Here is a 25,790-nt window from a genome sequence, read left to right on the forward strand (position 1 = left end):
CAAGTTATTAACATCCCGTCTTGACCTGGCCTATTTGAATTGGTCCTTGTGTGCAACTTGGTGCATAATCTAGGGGAACAACATCACACTGTTACATTGGCATGACTTGTTCTGCATGCTCATAGGTCAGTGTGACTGAGGGACATGAAACACCTGCCAACTTTTTGGGAAGGTAGTGGGTCCCAGGTTACTGACAAAGGCCCCCCTTCTATGTTCCAGGCAACATCTTGTGGTGTTGTCACTTCCTGTGACTTGTGGTCTCCGTGGCAACCTGGTTTATTTTATCAGAACCAGTGACAATGACCTGGCTGCCGGCTGTCTGTCTGACCACATAGACATAAACACATAGACACAGAAACCCCCGAACTGGAACAGTGACCTTCCGGACCATGCAGGGACACTGAAAATATCAGTCAGAGTCATACACCACTAATGTCATTAATCGTTTTGACCTGTCTGTAGGATGAACAGGTAATATGGGAGAACAGGTAGTCATTCATACGTAGGTTACTAGCTCCTCAGAACTCCTGCAGAGTATATGACATCATACAACTGAGAAGAATTGTTCTCTTCAGGGACAATCTTCCCCAAAAAGTCATTCTGAAAATCTCAATGGGTCTTCAGATGGGGTATGGCATTTGAACTTTGCTCATGGGGCATTAATGTTACATTCAAGATTCAATGGTTAGATATAAATAAGTCCAAAATGGATGTAGAAATAGCACATTGTCCCTTTAACTCACACATTGTGGAGCCTGAGATCTATACTAGGCTGAAAGGAGTTTTGAACAAGTTAGGTTTTATGGAAAAGTTGATGACGATGACAAAATCTATTAACTGTAAGAAAGCACTCATTCCATCTGGTGGATAAAAAATGTCTTATTAAAAAAGCAAAATGCAAAGATATTGTAAAAGTACAGGCAATTAGATGAAAACCTGAATAATTCTTGTAATATTTTGGAAATGCATATACAAATATGTTATTCTATCATCTGAATTACAGATATAATAAATCAAAGATAATACGTTTTACTAAACTTACACAAAAAAACATGTGGAATACACAATACAAAGCAGACACAATTACTGTAGCTGCAGATAAGATCCATCATCATTAAACATTATAATAAAAAACTGTTACAGTGAAACAATTAAACCATGCTAACCCTAACCCTAAGTATAATACATCTGTTGGTAAATAAAATAAGACAAAAATCCTTAATGTACAATATGTTATTGTGTGTGTGTTTGCTTGTGTTCGTTGAACGTGCATAATCCATGTTGCTGGGTTCCTTCTGCTCCTCCTCTGATGGTGTGTCCCTCCATCCCGCCATCTCTCCTTCGCTCTCCATTGTTCCGTCCGTCCATCCCTCCATCCCACAATATTTCCAATCGTCCATCCATCCCTCCATCCTATCTTTCCATCCCTTCATCCTTCCCTCACTCCACCCCTCCATATTTCCATCCCTCCATCCTTTTATCCCTCCATCCCTCCATCCCTTTCCCCCTCAAGGACCTGCAACATATCATCACACAAAGTTGTTTAGGACATGCAGTCAAACACACTTTTAAGAATAAAACAAAGAGACATATTTTAAATAGATAGCTTATACTTTGATATCTGATAATTAGTTCCAAATTAGTATCACATTAAATATCAGTAGCATATGGCTATTAGTCTTACCTGGGGATGTGCCTGGCTTCACTTGAGAATAGACTGAATCTGCCTCAGGTGGGGTTTCTGTTTCTGTAAGGAGTGAGGATAAAACATCAGAATAATATAACAGTTATATACAGAATATTATACAGCTAATCAATATGGGTTCAGAGGTGTGAGGTTATGATAGGGGGAATATGGAAGGAGGGATGTCCAGTCTTACCTTTCTTCTTCTTGGCTTTGGCCTTCTGTTTAAGGTCTACATCAGCATAGGTCACATGAAAAAAAATGGCGCTGGAGCAGAAGGCAGGCGTTTTACGTGCCCCCAACCGCTAGTTTTTTTTTTTGCTTATCTGCGTTGTTTGTAACTTTTTTTTTTTACAAATTTTGTACATAATGTTGCCGCTACCGTCTCTTTTGATCGAAAATAACTTCTAGACATCTGGACTGCGATTACTCACCACGGACTAGCAGAATCATTTTGTCTTCTTTCACGACACTGACGAGCCCGAGGCGGAGAATATATGTCCATAGAGACACATACCAGCGTCCATAGAGACACATACCAGCTCTACTGGTAGTACTAATACTACCAGCAGTACTAAACCGGCACCTGTCAATGACACAAGTTGTTCTGCTTCCACGGGCACATTCAATGCTAGCATCAGTAATTCTACATTTGTTGATAGACCAGCTAGCATGGACACTGACAGTTGTGAATCTACTGCCCCCTTACCCGGGAAAGAACCGAACAACAGATAGGGACGTTGGACCATCAAAGAGGCGCAAATATGATGAGAATTACATTGATTTGGGGTTCACTTATATTGGGAGTAGTGCCTTTCCTCAGTCAGAGTGTGTTATATGTTCAAAAGTACTATCTCACAACTCGATGAAACCTTCACTCTTACGCAGACATTTAGAAACAAAACATGCCAATTTGAAAAATAAGCCACAGGAGTTTTTTGAGCGAGAATTAAGACGACTTTCGAGTAATAAGACATGTATAAGAGCAACAGATGACATTAATAAGAAGGGGCTAGAAGCGTCTTATATGTTGAGCTACCGAGTGGCGAGGACAGACAAGCCCCATACTATTGTGGAGGACTTAATTCTTCCTGCCAGGATATGGCTGGGACAATGCTGAGGGAAAAGGCCCCAAAAACTATACAGACAGTGCCTTCAACAACCAACACTGTTTCACAATGCATCAGTGAAATGGCAAGAGATGTTTTGAATCAATTACTGCTTTGCATATAAGCCAGTGAAATCTATGCGTTACAGCTGGATGAGTCAGATGTGGTGGTACTGGCACAGCTCCTGGCATATGTCTTTTACGTTTATGGGATGTCAATTAACTTCTTAGCGCTAGGGGTCAGAATTGTTATTATTATTTTTTTTAATAACGTGCCCAACGTAAACGGACATTTTCTCTGGCCCAGATCGTAGAATATGCATATCATTTACAGATTAGGATAGAAAAAACTCAAAAGTTTCCAAAACTGTCAAAATATTGTCTGTGAGTATAACAGTACTTATTCTGCAAGCGAAACCCTGAGAAAATGTAACCCGGAAGCTATAAACATGTTTTAACTGTGTTTCCTGGCCCGTCTAACCTCCATTTAAAGGGGTATCAACCAGATACCTTTTCCAATGGCTTCCTCAGGCTGTGACCAGGCTTTAGACATAGTTTCAGGCTTTTATTTGGAAAAATTAGCGACATTTTTCAAAAGTAGTCATGTGTCCTCTGAATATTTCCTGCGCGCGACAGAGGGGCTCACCATTTTCCGTTTCTCTCTTAAAGAATAGGTTATGGTCCGTTTGAAATATTATCGATTATGTTTGTTAAAAACAACCTGATGATTGATTATAAAAAACATTTTACATGTTTCTACGACCATTACGGATACTTTTTGGAATTTGTCGAACGGAACACGGCTTTTGTTTTCTCAACATAATGCGCAACCCAAATGGCATTTTTTTGTGATAAAAAGTCATATTTATCGAACAAAAAGAAGATTTGTTGTGTAACTGGGAGTCTCGTGAGTGGAAACATCCGAAGATTATCAAAGGTAAGCGATTAATTTTATTGTTTTTCTTACTTTCGTGACCAAGCTAACCAAGCTAATATAAGGCTAACTGTTCTAGCATTGAAAGCTACACTCACAAAAGCTTGGATTTCTTTCGCTGTAAAATATATTTTCAAAATATGACACGATAGGTGGATTAACAACAAGCTAAGCTGTGTTTTGGTATATTTCACTTGTGATTGCATGATTAGAAATATTTTTTGTAATATTTTTTTATCTGATACGTTTGGGAATTTTCTTCTTCCTTTCAGGACCGGAACGAGGCTGTAGTTTTCTGAACATAACGCGCAACCCAAATGGCGTTTTTTTGTGATAAAAGTAATATTTATCGAAAAAAAAGAAGATTTGTTGTGTAACTGGGATTCTCGTGAGTGGAAACATCCGAAGATTATCTAAGGTAAGCGATTAATTTTATTGCTCTTATGACTTTCGTGACCATGCTAATTTGGAGCTAGCTGTTGTAGCATTGAAAGCTACACTCACAAAAGCTTGGATTTCTTTCGCTGTAAAATATATTTTCAATATCTGACACGATAGGTGGATTGACAACAAGCTAAGCTGTGTTTTTGTATATTTCACTTGTGATTGCATGATTATAAATATTTTTAGTAATATTTATGCATTTGGCACCCTGCAATTCTAGTGGTTGTTTAGGAAAGTGATCCCGTAAAAGGGATCCGTAGCGCAGAGAAGTTAAGGAAGACATCCTCTTCTGCAAAACACTGGAAACCAGGACAACAGGAGGGGATATTTTTAAAGTACTGGACGGCTTTGTGACATCAAACGGACGTTGGGGGTCAAGATGTGTTGGTATCTGTACTGATGGCGCAAAAGCCATGACAGGAAGACATAGGGGAGTGGTAATGCGCGTGCAAGCAGTTGTCACCGACGTCACCTGGGTACACTGCAGCATCCACCGAGAGGCTCTTGCTACAAAGGGAATGCCTGACAGCTTGACAGATGTTTTGGACACTACAACGAAAATGGATAACTTTGTTAATGCAAGGCACCTGAAATGTCGTGTATTTCTGCACTATGTAATGATATGGGCAGCAACCATGTAAAGCTCTCACAACATTCAGAAGTGCACCGGTTATCAAGTTGCAAAGTATTGACACGTTATTTTTAATTGAAAGACAAGCTTAAAGTTTTCTTAACTGACCATAGTTTTCCCTTGTCTGACAGCTTGCATGATGACGAGTTTCTCACACGACTGGCCTATCTGGGTGATGTTTTTTCTCGCCTGAAAGATCTGAATCTAGGATTACAGGGAATCTCCATAACTATATTCAATGTGCTGGACAAAATTGAGGCTATGATTAAGAAATTGTAGCTCTTCTCTGTCTGCAATAACCTCTCTTGGGTAGGGGGCAGTAATTTTACGTCCGGATGAAAAGCGTGCCCAAAGTAAACTGCCTGTTGCTCAGGCCCAGAAGCTAGGATAGGCATATAATTGGTAGATTTGGATAGAAAACAATCTAAAGTTTCTAAAACTGTTATAATTATGTCTGTGAGTTTAACTTCTACCAAGTCAGAAACCCGGATCAGGGAGCACCCCCCACCCCCCACCAGTAAAAAAGCTGAATAGCATAGCTAGCATAGCGTCACAAGTAAATAGTAGCATCTAAATATCATTCAATCACAAGTCCAAGATACCAGATGAAAGATCCACTTCTTGTGAATCCAGCAATCATTTCTGATTTTTAAAATGTTTTACAGGGAAGACACAATATGTAAATCTATTAGCTAACCACGTTAGCAAAAGACACCATTTTTCTTTGTCCACCATTTTTTCTCTCCACCAGTAGCTATCACCAATTCGGCCAAATAAAGATATTGATAGCCACTAACCAAGAAAAAACCTCATCAGATGACAGTCTGATAACATATTTATTGTATAGGATAGTTTTTGTTAGAAAAATGTGCATATTTCAGGTAGAAATCATAGTTTACAATTGCACCCACCATCACAACTCGACTAGAATAAATACAGAGAGCAACGTGTATTACCAATTTACTCATCATAAAACATTTCATAAAAATAGACAAAGCATAGCAATGGAAAGACACAGATCTTGTGAATTCAGACAATATTTCAGATTTTCTAAGCGTTTTACAGCGAAAACACAATAAATTGTTATATTAGCATACCACATGTGCAAACGTTACCCCAGCATGAATCCAAGGCAAGGGGAGCGATAACGTTATGATCACCAAAATATATTATTTTTTTCACTAACCTTCTCAGAATTCTTCCGATGACAGTCCTGTAACATCATATTACAACATACATATAGAGTTTGTTCGAAAATGTGCATATTTAGCCACAAAAAAACGTGGTTATACAATGAGAATAGTAGCAAAACTGGCCTGAAAATGTCGGGCGCTATATTTGAGAGTGATCTAGTCTAATCGATAGCTAATCATAAACTTGACTAAAAAATACAGGGTTGACAGGAATCGAAAGACAAATTAGTTCTTAATGCAATCGCTGACTTACATTTCTAAAATTATCCTTACTGTGCAATACCGGGTCCGCCAAGCGAAGCTACACATAACAAAATGGCGATATATGCGTTTAAAAATTTTCAACAGAACAGCGATTTATCATCATAAATAGTTCTTACTGTGAGCTGTTCTTCCATCAGTATCTTGGGCAATGTATCCTTTCTTGGGTCTAATCTTCTTTTGGTCGAAAGATGTCCTCTTGTCCGTCGAAATGCCCACTAACGTTCGACCGGGACCCCGAAACGTGCCCGGCGCTTCAAAGTGCATCACAAAGCAATGCCTCAAAATCGCACTAAACGGATATAAATTGCTATAAAACGGTTTAAATTAACTACCTTATGATGTTTTTAACACTTATAACGAGTAAAAACATGACCGGCGATATATAAGTGGCTAAACCAACGCTTGGAAAGAGAGCCAGTCCGACGACCATCTTGCGTCAGGCACAGCAGGAAAAGAACGGTACATCCGGTCTTTGGCGTTTTATACGGGCCCTGATTGCGCAATCGACTCCATTCAAATTGTCACCTCTTACTGACATCTAGAGGAAGGCATGGGCAGTGTTTGTATCCTCATAGGATTTACAGGGACTTTAAAACTGACCTGGGACCAGAGGCCAACATTTCTGAAATCTCACTCCATATCAGGAAAAGTGCTGTAGAATGAGTTCTGTTTCACTCAGAGACATAATTCAAACGGCTATAGAAACTAGAGAGTGTTTTCTATCCAATAATAACAATAATATGCATATTGTACGAGCAAGAATTGAGTATGAGGCAGTTTAATTTGGAGACGATAAATGCTAACGTTGAAACAGCACCCCCTATATTGAGAAAAGGTTAACAGAACTGATATTGCAGGCGAAACCCCGAGGACAAACCATCCCAAAAAATTAACATTTCATCCTGCCACTGTTTCCAATGGCTTTCATGTGAATTTTGAGTCGAAGTCCTCCCAGATTGCAGTTCCTACGGCGTCCACTAGTCTTTTCAAAGAGTTTCAGGCTGGTTTTTGGAAAAATGAGCTAGAAGTTGTAGTTCTTCTAAGTGGCTCCCATTTTGGCTGTAGTGTTACCATGCGCATGGGTGAAAGCGCGTTCTTTGTTATTTATCTCCGGTAATGAACATACTATTCTCCATCTTTAATTTGATAATTTATTTACATATTAGTGGAACTGAGGTTTGATTATAAACATTGTTTCACTTGTTTGGATAAGTTGATTTGTAACGTATGGGATTCATTTTGTATGCATTTTGAAGGAGGGAAACCGGTGGATTATTGAATGAAGCGGGCCAGCTAAACTGAGTAGTCGCATTTTGCTTCGCTCCACAGGTAGTATTACATTTCATTTCATTTCATTACAGTACAACGGTTTGATTTATTTGATCTTAGCATTTTTTTCTTAGCTAGCTACATAGCCGTCTTTGTATCAAAGATAATTGTGTAGTTTAGAGTAATTATCGAGGTTAGCTAGCCAGCTATTTTCGTCCTTCTAACGTAGTCAACACTGCTAGCTAGCCAGCTAGCCAACTTCTACCGAATAGCAGCACTGTAGAAACTATTACATTACAACGGAACGACTTGATTAGTGTAGTGTTAGCTAGCTACATAGTTGTCTTTGCATCTAAGATAATTGTGTAGTTTAGAGTAATTATCGAGGTTAGCTAGCCAGCTATTTTCGTCTGCCGCGCCGCCTTTCTCCTACCTAGTCAACACTGCTAGCTAGCCAGCTAGCCAACTTCTAACGAATAGCAGCACTGTAGAAACTATTACATTACAACGGAACGACTTGATTAGTGTAGTGTTAGCTAGCTACATAGTTGTCTTTGCTGTCTTTGTATCCAAGATAATTGTGTAGTTTAGAGTAATTATCGAGGTTATCGAGGTTACCTAGCCAGTTATCGAGGTTACCTAGCCAGCTACACTTTCAAACAAAGTCAACAACGCAGCCACTGCTAGCTAGCCTACTTCACCAGCCAGCAGTACTGTATCATTTTAGTCAATAAGATTTTTTGCAACGTAAGCTTAACTTTCTGAACATTCGAGACGTGTAGTCCACTTGTCATTCCAATCTCCTTTGCATTAGCGTAGCCTCTTCTGTCGCCTGTCAACTATGTGTCTGTCTATCCCTCTTCTCTCCTCTCTGCACAGACCATACAAACGCTTCAGACCGCGTGGCCGCTGCCACTCTAACCTGGTGGTCCCAGCGCGCACGACCCACGTGGAGTTCCAGGTCTCCGGCAGCCTCTGGAACTGCCGATCTGCGGCCAACAAGGCAGAGTTCATCTCAGCCTATGCTTCCCTCCAGTCCCTCGACTTCTTGGCACTGACGGAAACATGGATTAACACAGATAACACTGCTACTCCTACTGCTCTCTCCTCGTCTGCCCACGTGTTCTCGCACACCCCGAGAGCTTCTGGTCAGCGGGGTGGTGGCACTGGGATCCTCATCTCTCCCAAGTGGACATTCTCTCTTTCTCCCCTGACCCATCTGTCTATCGCCTCCTTTGAATTCCATGCTGTCACAGTTACCAGCCCTTTCAAGCTTAACATCCTTATCATTTATCGCCCTCCAGGTTCCCTTGAAGAGTTCATCAATGAGCTTGACGCCTTGATAAGTTCCTTTCCTGAGGATGGCTCACCTCTCACAGTTCTGGGTGACTTTATTAACCTCCCCACGTCTACCTTTGACTCATTCCTCTCTGCCTCCTTCTTTCCACTCCTCTCCTCTTTTGACCTCACCCTCTCACCTTCCCCCCCTACTCACAAGGCAGGCAATACGCTTGACCTCATCTTTACTAGATGCTGTTCTTCCACTAATCTCATTGCAACTCCCCTCCAAGTCTCCGACCACTACCTTGTATCCTTTTCCCTCTCGCTCTCATCCAACACTTCCCACACTGCCCCTACTCGGATGGTATCGCGCCGTCCCAACCTTCGCTCTCTCTCCCCCGCTACTCTCTCCTCTTCCATCCTATCATCTCTTCCCTCTGCTCAAACCTTCTCCAACCTATCTCCTGATTCTGCCTCCTCAACCCTCCTCTCCTCCTTTTCTGCATCCTTTGACTCTCTATGTCCACTATCCTCCAGGCCGGCTCGGTCCTCCCCTCCTGCTCCGTGGCTCGACAACTCATTGCGAGCTCACAGAACAGGGCTCCGGGCAGCCGAGCGGAAATGGAGGAAAACTCGCCTCCCTGCGGACCTGGCATCCTTTCACTCCCTCCTCTCTACATTCTCCTCTTCTGTCTCTGCTGCTAAAGCCACTTTCTACCACTCTAAATTCCAAGCATCTGCCTCTAACCCTAGGAAGCTCTTTGCCACCTTCTCCTCCCTCCTGAATCCTCCTCCCCCTCCTCCCCCCTCCTCCCTCTCTGCGGATGACTACGTCAACCATTTTGAATAGAAGGTCGACGACATCCGATCCTCGTTTGCTAAGTCAAACGACACCGCTGGTTCTGCTCACACTGCCCTACCCTGTGCTTTGACCTCTTTCTCCCCTCTCTCTCCAGATGAAATCTCGCGTCTTGTGACGGCCGGCCGCCCAACAACCTGCCCGCTTGACCCTATCCCCTCCTCTCTTCTCCAGACCATTTCCGGAGACCTTCTCCCTTACCTCACCTCGCTCATCAACTCATCCTTGACCGCTGGCTACGTCCCTTCCGTCTTCAAGAGAGCGAGAGTTGCACCCCTTCTGAAAAAACCTACACTCGATCCCTCCGATGTCAACAACTACAGACCAGTATCCCTTCTTTCTTTTCTCTCCAAAACTCTTGAACGTGCCGTCCTTGGCCAGCTCTCCTGCTATCTCTCTCAGAATGACCTTCTTGATCCAAATCAGTCAGGTTTCAAGACTAGTCATTCAACTGAGACTGCTCTTCTCTGTGTCACGGAGGCGCTCCGCACTGCTAAAGCTAACTCTCTCTCCTCTGCTCTCATCCTTCTAGACCTATCGGCTGCCTTTGATACTGTGAACCATCAGATCCTCCTCTCCACCCTCTCCGAGTTGGGCATCTCCGGCGCGGCCCACGCTTGGATTGCGTCCTACCTGACAGGTCGCTCCTACCAGGTGGCATGGCGAGAATCTATCTCCGCACCACGTGCCCTCACCACTAGTGTCCCTCAGGGCTCTGTTCTAGGCCCTCTCCTATTCTCACTATACACCAAGTCACTTGGCTCTGTCATATCCTCACATGATCTCTCCTATCATTGCTATGCAGACGACACACAATTATTCTTCTCCTTTCCCCCTTCTGATAACCAGGTGGCGAATCGCATCTCTGCATGTCTGGCAGACATATCAGTGTGGATGACGGATCACCACCTCAAGCTGAACCTCGGCAAGACGGAGCTGCTCTTCCTCCCGGGGAAGGACTGCCCGTTCCATGATCTCGCCATCACGGTTGACAACTCCATTGTGTCCTCCTCCCAGAGTGCTAAGAACCTTGGCGTGATCCTGGACAACACCCTGTCGTTCTCAACTAACATCAAGGCGGTGACCCGTTCCTGTAGGTTCATGCTCTACAACATTCGCAGAGTACGACCCTGCCTCACACAGGAAGCGGCGCAGGTCCTAATCCAGGCACTTGTCATCTCCCGTCTGGATTACTGCAACTCGCTGTTGGCTGGACTCCCTGCCTGTGCCATTAAACCCCTACAACTCATCCAGAACGCCGCAGCCCGTCTGGTGTTCAACCTTCCCAAGTTCTCTCACGTCACCCCGCTCCTCCGCTCTCTCCACTGGCTTCCAGTTGAAGCTCGCATCCGCTACAAGACCATGGTGCTTGCCTACGGAGCTGCGAGGGGAACGGCACCTCCGTACCTTCAGGCTCTGATCAGGCCCTACACCCAAACAAGGGCACTGCGTTCATCCATCTCTGGCCTGCTCGCCTCCCTACCTCTGAGGAAGTACAGTTCCCGCTCAGCCCAGTCAAAACTGTTCGCTGCTCTGGCACCCCAATGGTGGAACAAACTCCCTCACGACGCCAGGTCAGCGGAGTCAATCACCACCTTCCGGAGACACCTGAAACCCCACCTCTTTAAGGAATACCTAGGATAGGATAAAGTAATCCTTCTAACCCCCCCCCCCCCCCCCCTTAAAAGAGTTAGATGCACTATTGTAAAGTGGTTGTTCCACTGGATATCATAAGGTGAATGCACCAATTTGTAAGTCGCTCTGGATAAGAGCGTCTGCTAAATGACTTAAATGTAAATGTAATAAAGAAGGACTTTATCGAACAAAAGGACCATTTGTGATGTAACTGGGACCTTTTGGAGTGCCAACAGAAGACGATCTTCAAAGATAAGGCATTTATTATATCGCTATTTCGGACTTTCGTGTCGCACCTGCCTGGTTGAAAAATGTTTTCCATGTTTTTGTATGCGGGGCGCTGTTCTCAGATAATCGCATGGTGTGCTTAAAGCCTTTTTGAAATCTGACACAGCGGCTGGATTAACAAGAAGTTAAGCTTTTTTATGTATAATACTTCTATTGTCATGAATGCTAAATAATGTCAAATCTGATATAACGAAGCACCTGAGTGAGTTGGGTGCGCAATTACACAGGTTCTTTCCCGAAACGGATGACACAAACAACTGGATTCGTTATTCCTTTCATGTCCTGCCTCCAGTCCACTTACCGATATCTGAAAAAGAGAGCCTCGTCGAAATTGCAACAAGCGGTTCAGTGAAAATTGAATTTAATCAGAAGCCATTGCCAGATTTCTGGATTGGGCTGCACTCAAAGTATCCTGCCTTGGTAAATCACACTGTTAAGACACTGATGCCCTTTGCAACCACATACCTATGTGAGACTGGATTCTTGGCCCTTACTAGCATGAAAACTAAATATAGGGTAATTTACATCCTTTCAAGCGCACACTTTTCATTAACCTGTGGTGAGTTATTCACAATTTTCAATGAACAAATAAGGTTTTATATGTAAGATGGTTAAATAAAGAGCAAATGATTGATTATTATTATATTATTATCATTTGTGCCATTATCCTATAAGAGCTCTATGTCACTTCCCATGAGCCAGGTTGTGACAAAAACTCACTCATTCTTATGTAGGCTTACAATGATGGGGAAAATAATATGGTCCCATTACAAAAACTCCAAATACTTGTTCGTTTTTCAAAAAAGAAGCCTGAAACCATGAATAAAGATAATTGGCATCTAGTTTAAGCCATAATAGTTGCAATTTGGGTGCCAGAGATGTATAGAAACAATAGGATTCCATAATCAGAGCCTGGGAGGTGAAGAAACAGAAATTCTGGTCAGATTTTCGCCCGCCATATCAATTCTGTTATAGTCTCAGACATTATTTTAACAGTTTTAGAAACTTCAGAGTGTTTTCTATCCAATGCAACCAATTATATGCATATCCTGGCTGGGCCTGAGTAACAGGCATTTTATTTGGGGCAGTGTGTTCATTTTCATCTAGGCTTCGTATACCTGCGGAAGTGTTTGCATGACTTCTTCTGCATGCTCATAGGTCAGTGTGGCTGAGGGACATGAAAAACCTGCCAACTTTCTCGTTAAGTAGTGGGTCCCAGGTTACTGACAAAGGCCCCTCTTCTACGTTTCAGGTAACATCTTGTGGTGATGTCACTTCCTGTGATTTGTGGTCTCCGTGGCAATCTGTTTCTGTTTCTCAGGAGCAGTGACAATGACCGGGCTGCTGGGTGTCTGTCTGAAAACATAAACACATAGACACGGAAACCCCCTAACTGGAACAGTGACCTTCCAGACCATGCAGGGACACTGGAAATGGCAGTAAGAGTAATACACCACTAATGTCATTAATCGTCATGTCTGAGGGAGTGATTGTATCATAGATGTTAGCGCCACCTGTTGGTCAAAAAAGAGAGAGATAGATTAATTGGATGGTTTTCCCTCAGCTTGCCTAGGGACATAGAGTACGGTAACATGTTGTATACAGAGTGGATGGTGAAAGTCAATGTGTGAGGTTACAGAGAGAGTAGAGTGGTCTGGATTAAGAGACTGACCATGCTGCAGATGTGTATACTCAGCACCAGGAGCCTGGCCCTGGGTAGATCCTTGGTCCTGTTGGGGGTCAAGGTTGGTCATCTGGGGCTGGGGGGGCCTACAGGGAGAGAGATAGTCATGAAACACACAGATGAGATTTTACTGTGTGAAAAGGAACGTAGTTGAAAGACATGTGTACTCGTGATATTATTCCGTTTCAACATGAACCTGTAATGAGAAATGCATATTATAATACTGTTTTAAACTTTTGTAATTAGACATTTTTCTCCTAAACATGAACCAAAAAGTTAAATGAGAAATTATAAAAGTCTCACCTATGGCGTTTTTATATCGACACAGCAGTACCAGGAGAATGGCCAGTAGAACACCAGCAATAACCAGGCCCACAACCACTCCTACTAGGACTGATGTAGAGGGTCCAGGAGTTACACCTGGAGAGAGAACAGCAAATCACTATCAGGTTCTGAGGTAGTTGTAGAAAATAAATAAAGTAGTGGACAATGCAAAACATTACTACACATTTCTACACAGACATGTACACACACACAACATCATTCACAGTGATAGTGACAAGATCACTGATAATTGATTATGTGGGTCTGGACTGGATCTCTCCCTGACACCAGTAGAGATCCTGGTCAGACTCAGCAGCTCTACTGATGGTGAAGGTGGCTCCTGTTGTAGTGTGTCTGCCAGACAAGGTCACTATTTTCTTACACGGAACCCAAACCGGTGTGCCATCGTGCGCTATCATGCATACATTTTTTTTGTCCCCCTACACCAAACGCGATCACGACACACAGGTTAAAATATCAAAACAAACTCTGAACCAATTACTATAATTTAGGTACAGGTCGAAAAGCATTAAACATGTATGGCAATTTAGCTAGTTAGCTTGCACTTGCTAACACATTTTTCCTATTTAGCTAGCTTGCTGTTGCTAGATAATTTGTCCTGGGATATAAACATTGAGTTGTTATTTTACCTGAAATGCACAAGGTCCTCGACAATTAATCCACACATAAAACGGTCAATCGAATCGTTTCGAATCGTCATTTCTCCGCCCAGGCTTTTACATCTTTGAACTTATATGGTGATTGGCATCTCCACTTTCATAGTATTACCACGACAACCAGCAAAACAGTTCGTCTTTCAATCACCCACGTGGGTATAACCAATGAGGAGATGGCACATGGGTACCTGCTTCTTTAAACCAATGGGGAGATGGGAGAGGCAGGACCTGCAGCGCGAGGTATGACTTCTATTTTAGCCCTTGGCAACGCAGACGCTCGTTGTCGCGCACAAGCAGTGTCGGTGCAATAATTGAATAACATGTATTTCTAAATGTATTTTGTACCGCTCGCGCACGTGACTTGTCCGGTCTGGTCAGCATGTTAGCATTGTCTTTGTACCATGTATAGCTCCAGCCACTGTCAGATCCCACTGAACATGTCAGAATTACTGTCTTTCCTGTGTATGCAGGTGTCATGACTTCCCCCGAAGTTGGTCCATCTCCTTGTTCGGGCGGCGTTCGGCGGTCGACGTCACCGGCTTTCTAGTCACCACCGATCCATGTTTCATTTTCGTTTTGTTTTGTCTTCATTGTACATACCTGGATTCCATTCCATAATCACGTTCCTTATTTAACCCTCTGGCGTCCCCTTTTGTTTTGTGCGTTCTTGTGTTTGTCAAGTGGTTCCGTGTACGTGTTCTGGATTGTTTATATTCATCCTTGTTGGATTATTGTTGATATTGAGTAAAGATCGTGGCTTTACTCATACCTGTGTCCTGCGCCTGACTCCGCTTTATTCCATTCACCTGGAACACTGACAGCAGGGTTTGGATTTACAGTTAACGTAGTTTCAAGCAGAGCTAAGAAAACAAAGACAGGAATGAAAAATGTGGATAAATTCCAGGTTATTTAAAATCATTTATCTGTTTTCAGTTTTGATGAAAGTTGAGTTAACATACTGTAGGGGTATGTTGACTCCATTCAGTTAGAATTTACAGTGTTTACAGTACGATATTTACATTAACCCTCCTTGGCTCAGAATTCAGAAATTCCAGATAGTGATTGAAGATAAATAATGAACTCACCAGTGACGTTGATGTGGAGAGATGAGCTGAGATATGAATTTTGGGGGAGTCTTGTCCTTGTCCCCTAGCACTGGTTCTGACCAGCCTGGTCAGAGAGAGAGATGGTGGTGGTTTTACTGTGTAATGGCTGTCGTCGGGATAAGGAGAACAGGACCAAGGTGCAGCGTGGTAAGTGTCCATATTAACTTTTAATAAATACTAACACTTGAACAAAAACAACAAAATGACAAACGAACAGTTCTGCAAGGTGCACTACACTAAACATGAAACAACTACCCACAAACATAGGTGGGAACAGGCTACCTAAGTATGGTTCTCAATCAGAGACAACGATTGACAGCTGCCTTTGATTGGGAACCATACCAGGCCAAACACATAGAAATACAACACACAGAACAAAACATAGAATGCCCACCCCAACTCACGCCCTAACCAACCAAAATAGAGACATAAAAAGGATCTCTAAGGTCAGGGCGTGACAGTACAACCCCCCCCCCCCCCCCCCCACACACACAAAGGTGCGGACTCCGGCCGCAAAACCTGAACCTATAGGGGAGGGTCTGAGTGGGCATTTCACCGCGGTGGCGGCTCTGATGCGGGACGTAGACCCCGCTCCACCTCTGGCTTGGCCCACTTAGGTGGCGCCTCTAGAGCGGGGACCCTCGACACGACCCCGGACTGGGGACCCTAGCAGCAGGCCCCAGACAGGAGGGCGACTCTGGCAGCTCCTGACAGGAGGGCGACTCTGGCAGCTCCGGACAGGAGGGCGACTCTGGCAGCTCCGGACAGGAGGGCGACTCTGGCAGCTCCGGACAGGAGGGCGACTCTGGCAGCTCCGGACAGGAGGGCGACTCTGGCAGCTCCGGACAGGAGGGCGACTCTGGCAGCTCCGGACAGGAGGGAGACTCTGGCAGCTCCGGACAGGAGGGAGACTCTGGCAGCTCCGGACAGGAGGGAGACTCTGGATGGAGGAGACGGAGAGACAGCCTGGTCCTTGGAGGAGGCACAGGATAAACCGGGCCGTGGAGGCGCACTGGAGGTCTCGAACTAAGGGCCTGCACAACCCGTCCTGGCTGGATGGTGATTTTAGCCCGGCACGTGCGGGGCGCAGGCACAGGACGCACTGGGCTGTGCAGACACACGGGAGACACAGTGCTCAGAGCCGACGCAGGATATCCTGGCCCGAGGAAACGCACTGGCGGTCTGGAGAGCAGGGCTGGCACCATCCGTCCTGGCTGGATCCTCACCCTAGCCCGGCAGATGCGGGGAACTGGAATGTAGCGCACCGGGCTCAGAGCACGTATTGAAGAGCTGTAGCGCCGAGCTGGCACAGGACGTGCAGGGCTAGGGAGGCGCACAGGAGGCCTGGTGCGTGGGGCTGGCACAGTCTTCACCAGACGGCTAGCACGCAACTCAGGACGAGTATGGAGAGCTGACTCAGGTGACATCAAATCGCGGTGACGCTCCGTCGGGCGGATGTCGTGCCTCATGCACCAACACAGCAGCTCTCTCATTGTTCTCTCCACCAATCTCCCCATCAACTCCTTCACAGTCTCGGCTTCGCTTCCTTTGCTCACCTCCAATTTCACCCCATAGCCCGGGGCCTGACCAGTCCCATTATCGCCACGGTAAGCATGGGGAGTGGGCTCAGGTCTTCAACCTGACTCTGTCCCCCCCAAAAAAAGTTTTTGTGGCTGCCTCTCGGGCTTCCTTGCCAACCGTGTTCCCTCGTATCTCCGGTTCCCTTCTCCTGCTGCCTCCACCTGTTCCCATGTCCAGTCCTCTTCTCCACGCTGCTTGGTCCTTTGGAGGTGGGTAGTTCTGAAACGGCTGTCGTCGCGATAAGGACAAGAGGACCAAGGTGCAGCGTGGTAAGTGTCCATATTAACTTTTAATAAATACTAACACTTGAACAAAAACGACAAACGAACAGTTCTGCAAGGTGCACTACACTAAACAGAAAACAACTACCCACAAACACAGGTGGGAACAGGGTACCTAAGTATGGTTCTCAATCAGAGACAACGATTGACAGCTGTCTCTGTTGGGAACCATACCAGGCCAAACACATAGAAATACAACACACAGAACAAAACATAGAATGCCCACCCCAACTCACGCCCTGACCAACCAAAATAGAGACATGAAAAGGATCTCTAAGGTCAGGGCGTGACATACTGGTCTGACCTGATATCTGTTCTTGATTTATTAACCAGTGGTAAGTCCAGCCTGTGAAGTCTGATATGTCACAATGCAGCTTCTATCAGATACAGAGGTACCAAACTCTGGAATTCTTATCTTCACATTGTCAAAACCTCATCATCCCTCAATAACTTCAAGCGAAGACTTGGGGTCAGCCTGATGAACCAAACTACCCAATAATCCCTTTCATGTAGCCTCTCACTCACACACACAAACACATGTACCCACATATAATCAAATATGTTTTTTCTTGTTTACTGAATATATTATGTACACTTATAATTAATATGCTTTGTTTAACTGATTGAACACACTTTTTTAAAAACATATATTTGTGGTGTGGTTTTCATAACAGCCATTTTGGGCTTCTAACCTCAATAAATAAAATATATATTGATAGATAGATATATAGATAGATAGTGTAGGCCTCCCCTCAATTCGTTGCTAAGTTGTCAGGTGGCAAGCCTGCCCAGCTAACCTTAGTTGTCCCCCCCCCCCCCACACACAGAGTGTAGTTTAATTTTGCTTCACATCATTACATTTTGAAGAGTTGAGACGCTGTGTGAAGAAACAAGGTAAACATCTGGGGTTTCTTATCGCCCCCTTCAGGACAGACCTGTAACTACTCCACTATCTTGTGGAACACAATATATATACTAAGATGTGATTGGTCACATAGCAACAACATAACCCCTCAGTCTCCTGGGTCTGTCCCCTCATTCCTTCCTCTCTCTATCTCATCATATTAGTTTATATTATATGTTTCTCAGGCTCATGCTACAAGCCTGAGCTTGAGTATAATTCTCATTAGTTTGTTTTGGGCCGTTTGAAGTTTGTTCGTCAGATTTTCTGTCATGTTTTTTGTTATGCTACTGAACCATGAATTATGATTGTATCTCATGGTTCAGAGGCATGACAAAAAATCTGAAGAACATACTTCAAACTAATGAGAATTGTACTCAAGCTCAGCCATAGGGACACACGTTGTTCCTGATCATTTCAGGGAACTGAACTGGCTTCCAGTTGATCTGGTGGTGGAGCAGATTAAACTGTTGATGGTTTTTAAAGTGATACATGACCTTTCCCCCAATTTCCTGTCTGGTTATTTTAATTTCATTACAGACTCTCATAGCATCACACCAGAGCCAGTGTGGGGGAGGAGTGGACTTCAATGAAGTCAAGAAGGACCCAAACATTCAGATATGTAAAGATATAATGTGAAAATATGTAAAGTGCCACATACAGCATAAATTAAACCTGGAAATGTGCTATATAAAACCAAATACATTTTTGATTAGGTAAGACTCTGCATTGCAGTGTATTATTGTGTAATTATTCATTTAGGCACACTGTAACAAGTATTACAGTGTAACAATAAGTACTTACAACACTTGCTACATTGTACTACATGAATAATTACACAGTAATAAGATCATTGTAATATAGTGTGCAACCATTGATTGATGTCAAAATAACGTGTGCATTTGTGTGTTTCAGGTGTGGGTGTTCCTCTGATCATCAACAAGAGAGTGGGGGACTCTGTGGAGCTGCTGGCAGGCATAGAGAATGGACATTTCAAATCCTTGGTGTGGAAGTATATGGGAAAGGATATTGCAGAATTCAACTCAGAAGTTGTATATTCACCTGGATCCCAGTTTGAGGGGAGACTAAAGATGAACACCAAAAACGTCAGTTTAACAGTCAGAGAACTGACACTGCAAGACTCAGGGGATTTTCTACTTACAGGCGAAGGGGACAAAGGTCAGATTGACAGTAAGACCATCACTCTGAAAGTCCACGGTAGGCTGTTTTCATCTTTTTGCATCCTATTTTAAATATCATTCTAATTTATATCCATAACCATGGCTGATGATCTTTAAACTATAACATAGATTTTGTGCTTTTATACTGACCTTACTCACCATGCTTTGTTAAATATCCATAACATTTTCAAGTCTTTCTCCTGGTGGTCTCAATCTCTCTCCTGGTTGGTCAGAGCCTATATCCAAGGTGCGGATCCAGACAGACATCAAGCTATTGGCCAACCACTCCTGTACAGTACGGCTGGTGTGCAACGTGTCCTGCTACCACAACATTACCTACACCTGGGAGAGAGACAATGAGATCTACGGGGACGCCCAGCAGATTTACTTCTCTCTCTCACCAGCAGAGAGAAACATCAGTGTAAAGTGCAACGCCTCCAACCTGGTCAGTTGGAAAACTGCCTCTGCAACAGTAAAGTGTAGAAATGACACAACCACCCCAGGTACCTAGATATCATAATAATCCCTTCTATACACTTTTCACTGTGCTTATACGCTTATGTTGTCAAATATAATATGTAATGCATGTGATTACATTGGATGTATATGATATAGAGCCATTTAGTCTTTATCATATTGTATAGTCTAATCATGTGTGTTGTAGAATATGTGACAGGACTGGCGTGGTATACGATCTACATCGGAGAACCATTGGGAGGCGCTGTGGTGCTGATCCTCACTGTAGCTGTGGCAGTGTGCTACTGCAGGGGCCAAAGTATCACGGGTATGTACAGCTTAGGGGCCTCCACTATATTTAAATTGACATTTCTGTTGGTTCTAGAAGTATTCTTCAGCTGATATGATTTTTGGGGGGATTTGTTAGAAATTAGAAAAAGAGTGAGACCCCTCATTAATTCCTGGGTATGTTTGTTGATATCCTGTATGAAATGTATCTGATTGGTTGATATTTTGTTCTTATAAAACACAGAAGATCTAACTGACAACACAATATATGCTGATGTTATGATCAACACAAGAAGTAGAGATGTAAGTACGCATTGACGTTATTATGCATCTGAGTGTGTGGAAGCTGTATGTACTGTATTGTAATGGGCTGTATTTTGATTCCAGACAATATCAAACAGTCATGTAAACTCAATATCCATCTATGAAACTGTCAATGATCTGGTTATCCCAAGATTGAACAAGGTAAGACATAAATGGTCATAATGGTAAAATGTCTGTGATTGAATGGAAGACTATGTAGTCTACTTTGAGAATAGTCTATACCTTTCTTGATGCTGAAACAGTTTCTTCTTGACTGTCTGTCACATGTAGCCGCAGACTCTGTATGACAAGATCGCATTTGGATGCCCAGAAGGACCCCTTGTCCCTACCAGGAAGTACTGTGAGCTGAACAGGATGTGGTCATAGGCTGGGCCTTGCATAGATATACAACCCTCTGCATCCTCTGCATCTTACACATGTACATTCTGTAGATAGGCCTAGATGTTACTGTTTAATTTCATCAGGATCTACACAATTTGCTTACAATTTGATGATTGTAATCGTCTCCCTTTATTAGTTATCATATATACAGTATATCATCAGGCCTTATGCCTTTCTTTGAGGGCCTAGTTACAATTAGGAGATTCTGAAATGTGTCATAGGCAGTTATAGATGTTGTGATCAGACAAGCTCATATGTCGAATTTCTATTTTCTAGATTAAAGAAAATAGTTGTAGATAATAGTATGACATTGATTAGTGAGGTTGATTTATGCCTGTGAATAGAAAGTGGACTCTTTTGCATTAGGATTATGTGCTCGCCAGGCATTGATGAGGTTGTAATCAGAGAGTATATGATGGAGAGTCTTTGTTACATGTGGATTGTAGTTGTTCTTATTTGATTTGTCCGCATGTCCAAAATGGCATTCATGTCTGTCCCAATAACCAGATGGAATTCAATTAATTCCCCAAAATATTCCATTCACAGAATAAAAAATGTTTCTACCTTTTTGCATACGTTGAGTGCCTTGCTTTTAGAGTGAATTGTAATTAACATTCACAACTGTACTTGTTAGCGACAGAGGCATGATTGTTGTATTGAATGGTTTTCAGTACTGTAGCCTTCACCAAGTGAATGTCTAAGTGGATATGTTACCTTTAAAATTAAACTCATTATGACAACACATTACCTATATCATAAAGCCGCTGAGGGCCTAGTTACACCCTAACACACTGGTCTGAAACTCCTGGTTTAGTCAAATTATGCCGGCTTGCAAAGGGATGTGTCATTTCTATTGGAATCCAGTCAAAGTTAGGATATCCAACTATTTAACATTTCAGTCACATGCAACCTGCATTCAGAATGACTGTTGGGGTAGAGAAGATTGATTATTGAGACTACCTAAATCATATAAACTGGAACAGCCATAACAGTAATGTGTGAAATAAGTCTAACAAGTAACAGATAGGATTAGTTTTGAAAAATGTATGTTATCTATGTTTGTGTAGCATAAGATTATTCAACCAGTCATTGTACATGCAAATACACAGGTATTGAAACAAACCATTCTGAAAATCAACCTGCAAGAGATCATGCTGGAATAATGATAATGATGATGATTGGTGTCGTTTTGAGCAAAGAATCATTTTGTATTTTACTCAACAAGCTTGTTCAAATACAACTGACTTCAAGCAGAGTTTTTTGATTAAAGACTAACACTTTGGCTTAGTCCACTCAACTTGCATAATAACGCTAATTAAGCAATTGGTTAAGTTTGACTTTTTCTAGTGCAAAGTGTATGAAATTAAAAGGTTGAGGAACTTCACACTAGGTCACTTGTTTGTCATAGTTGAGTGGTCATGGTTTGCTCTCTTCCTCTTTAGCAGTGTGGGTTTGTGAAGGAAGGCACTGTGTGAAGCTGATCAGAGAGAGTCAAATAGAGAAATGGTTGTAATCATATGCAAAAACCTGTGAAAACCTTGTTGTTGATTTGATGAGATCACATGAAAAGGTGTGCTGGGATGTATGTCCTTGTCAGAGAGAAGAATGACATTGTTCTTGCAGCATACATGTTCTGTAGTTCACTTATTAATTTATCTTTTACATTCAATCTACCACTGTGATCAGTACTTTCCTGGGTTATTACTTTGAACAGTTGACAGACTGTAACTCAAGAACATCTACATGCAGTTGACCTCCAAATAGCTACAACATAAACCAAATGATAAACATGCCATGACGTCAAACCTTTGACACCTCTCCTAGTGACATTAAAGACTGTACTGAACATGTCAACATGACCAGGTATGATAAATATAATATTGACTTCACGTTTTGTACAACTATGTTTTATCCACTAAGTTTCTTTCTCTGATATATACTACAGTTCTCTCTTCCTCCCACAAAAAGACCACAGATCTGATGTGTCCATTTACTTTTACAGCAACAGGAAGTTGTGTAGAGATGAACATGACATCAGATGCTATTTTGTCTGTTTCTCTTTATGCATCTGTACCTTTCTAATTCTGTCAAAGCCCCATTCGTGTCACAGCCACATGAACTGTAGGGGTCCGGAAGACTTGCCAGAGGCTTAGAATGGAGTTATGTGCAACTCTGCGATGATGATGATTAATGTACTTATCTGTAATTTGAATATTTTTAGCTAACTATTTCCTTTATTGGACAAGAAAATGTTTCATTCATAGAATATGAAGTATGTCATATAGGCACAATAAATGTGGCAACTGATGATGACGTTGTTTGGTTACAATGTGTTTTCTGACTGCAGAGAAATGGAGTTGTTGGTCACTACAGCTTTTAATCAGGTTGTAGCATGAGCCTGATAAACATATAATATAAACTAATATGATGAGATAGAGAGAGGAAGGAATACGGGGACAGACCCAGTAGACTGAGGGGTTATGTTGTTGCTATCTAACTAATCACATCTTAGTATCTATATTGTGTTCCACAAGATAGTGGAGTAGTTACAGGTCTGTCCTGAAGGGGGCGATAAGAAACCCCAGATGTTTAACTTGTTTCTTCACACAGCGTCTCAAACTCTACACACTACAAGGTAAATAGTAAAAAAAAAAAATGGATTCATGTCTTCAAAATGTAATGATGTGAAGCAAAATTAAACTACACTCTGTGTGTGGGGGGGAGCAACTAAGGTTAGCTGGCTAGGCTTGCCACCTGACAACTTAGCAACGAATTGAGGGGAGGCCTACACTATCTATATATCTATCTATCTATCTATCTATCAATATATCTTTTATTTATTGAGGTTAGAAGCCCAAAATAGCTGATATGAAAACAACACCACAAATATATGTTTTTAAAAAAGTGTGTTCAATCAGTTAAACAAAGCATATTCATTATAAGTGTACATAATATATTCAGTAAACAAGAAAAAACATATATGATTATATGTGGGTACATGTGTTTGTGTGTGTGAGTGAGAGTTAGGCTACATGAAGGGGATTATTGGGGAGTTTGGTTCATCAGGCTGATCCCAAGTCTTCGCTTGAAGTTATTGAGGGATGATGAGGTTTTGACAATGTGAAGAAAGAATTCCAGAGTTTGGGACCTCTGTATCTGATAGAAGCTGCATTGTGACATATCAGACCTCACAGGCTGGACTTACCACTGGTTAATAAATAAAGAACAGATTTCAGGTCAGACCAGTAAAACCACCACCATCTCTCTCTCTGACAAGGCTGGTCAGAACCAGTGCGAGGGGACAAGGACAAGACCGCCCCAAAATTCATATCTCATTTTATCTCTCCACATCAACGTCACTGGTGAGTTCATTATTTATCTTCAATCACTATCTGGACTTTCTGAATTCTGAGCCAAGGAGGGTTAATGTAAATACCGTACTGTAAACACTGTAAATTCTAACTGAATGGAGTCAACATACCCCTACAGTATGTAAACTCAACTTTCATCAAAACTGCAACAGATAAATGATTTTAAATAACCAGGAATTTATTCACATTTTTCATTCCTGTCTTTGTTTTCTTAGCTCTGCCTGAAACTACGTTAACTGTAAATCCAAACCCTGCTGTCAGGGTTCCAGGTGAATGGAATAAAGCGGAGTCAGGCACAGGACACAGGTATGAGTAAAGCCACGATCTTTACTCAATATCAACAATAATCCAACAAGGATAAATATAAACAATCCAGAACACGTACACGGAACCACCTGACAAACACAATCACGCACAAAACAAAAGGGGAAGCCAGAGGGTTAAGTAAGGAACATGATTATGGAATGGAAACCAGGTGTGTACAAAGAAGACAAAACAAAACGAAAATGAAACATGGATCGGTGGTGACTAGAAAGCGGGTGACGTCGACCGCCAAACGCCGCCCGAACAAGGAGATGGACCAACTTCGGCGGAAGTCCTGACACCTGCATACACTGGAAAGACAGTAATTCTGACATGTTCAGTGGGATCTGACAGTGGCTGGAGCTATACATGGTACAAAGACAATGCTAACATGCTGACCAGACCGGACAAGTCACGTGCGCGAGCGGTACAAAATACATTTAGAAATACATGTTATTCAATTATTGCACAAACACTGCTCGTGCGCGACAACGAGCGTCTGCGTTGCCAAGGGCTAAAAATAGAAGTCATTCCTATTTTTGACATATCGCGCTGCAGGTCCTGCCTCTCCCATCTCCTCATTGGTTTAAAGAAGCAGGTACCCATGTGCCATCTCCTCATTGGTTATACCCACGTGGGTGATTGAAAGACTAACTGTTTTGCTGGTTGTTGTGGTAATACTATGAAAGTGGAGATGCCAATCACCATATAAGTTCAAAGATGTAAAAGCCTGGGAGGAAAAATGACTAGAAACGATTCGGATGACCATTTTATGTGTGGATTAATTGTCGGAGTAGAGGACCTTGTGCATTTCAGGTAAAATAACGACTCAATGTTTATTTCCCAGGACAAATTAGCTAGCAACAGCAAGCTAGCTAAATAGGAAAAATTTGCTAGCAAGTGCAAGCTAACTAGCTAAATTGCCATACATGTTTAATGCTTTTCGGCCTATACCTAAATTAATGTAATTGGTTCAGAGTTTGTTTTGATATTTTAACCTGCGTGTCGTGATCGCGTTTGGTGTAGGGGGACCAAAAAAATGTATGCGTGATAGTGCACGATGGCGCACGCGCGCAGCCGGTTTGGGTTACGTGTAAGAAAGTAGTGACCTTGTCTGGCAGACACACTACAACAGGAGCCACCTTCACCATCAGTAGCGCTGCTGAGTCGGACCAGGGTCTCTACTGGTGTCAGGGAGAGATCCAGTCCAGACCCACATAATCAATTATCAGTGATCTTGTCACTATCACTGTGAATGATGTTGTGTGTGTGTGTACGTGTCTGTGTAGAAATGTGTAGTAATGTTTTGCTTTGTCCACTACTTTATTTATTTTCTACAACT

The 25,790-nt window shown here is 42.6% G+C and overlaps 1 protein-coding gene across 1 annotated transcript in view; it reads left to right on the plus strand.

Moving 5' to 3' along the window:
- LOC139534900 (SLAM family member 8-like) overlaps positions 1-25,790 on the plus strand; it is a 116,766-nt gene that overhangs the window by 81,688 nt on the left and 9,288 nt on the right. Inside the window, exons 2-5 of the mRNA XM_071334435.1 lie at positions 19,060-19,362; positions 19,559-19,828; positions 19,990-20,109; positions 20,314-20,372. Of these exons, the coding sequence (XP_071190536.1) occupies positions 19,060-19,362; positions 19,559-19,828; positions 19,990-20,109; positions 20,314-20,372 (752 nt within the window). The remainder of the gene's footprint in view (positions 1-19,059; positions 19,363-19,558; positions 19,829-19,989; positions 20,110-20,313; positions 20,373-25,790) is intronic.

Source organism: Salvelinus alpinus, chromosome 11, assembly GCF_045679555.1.
Source record: "Salvelinus alpinus chromosome 11, SLU_Salpinus.1, whole genome shotgun sequence".
Lineage (NCBI taxonomy): Eukaryota > Metazoa > Chordata > Actinopteri > Salmoniformes > Salmonidae > Salvelinus > Salvelinus alpinus.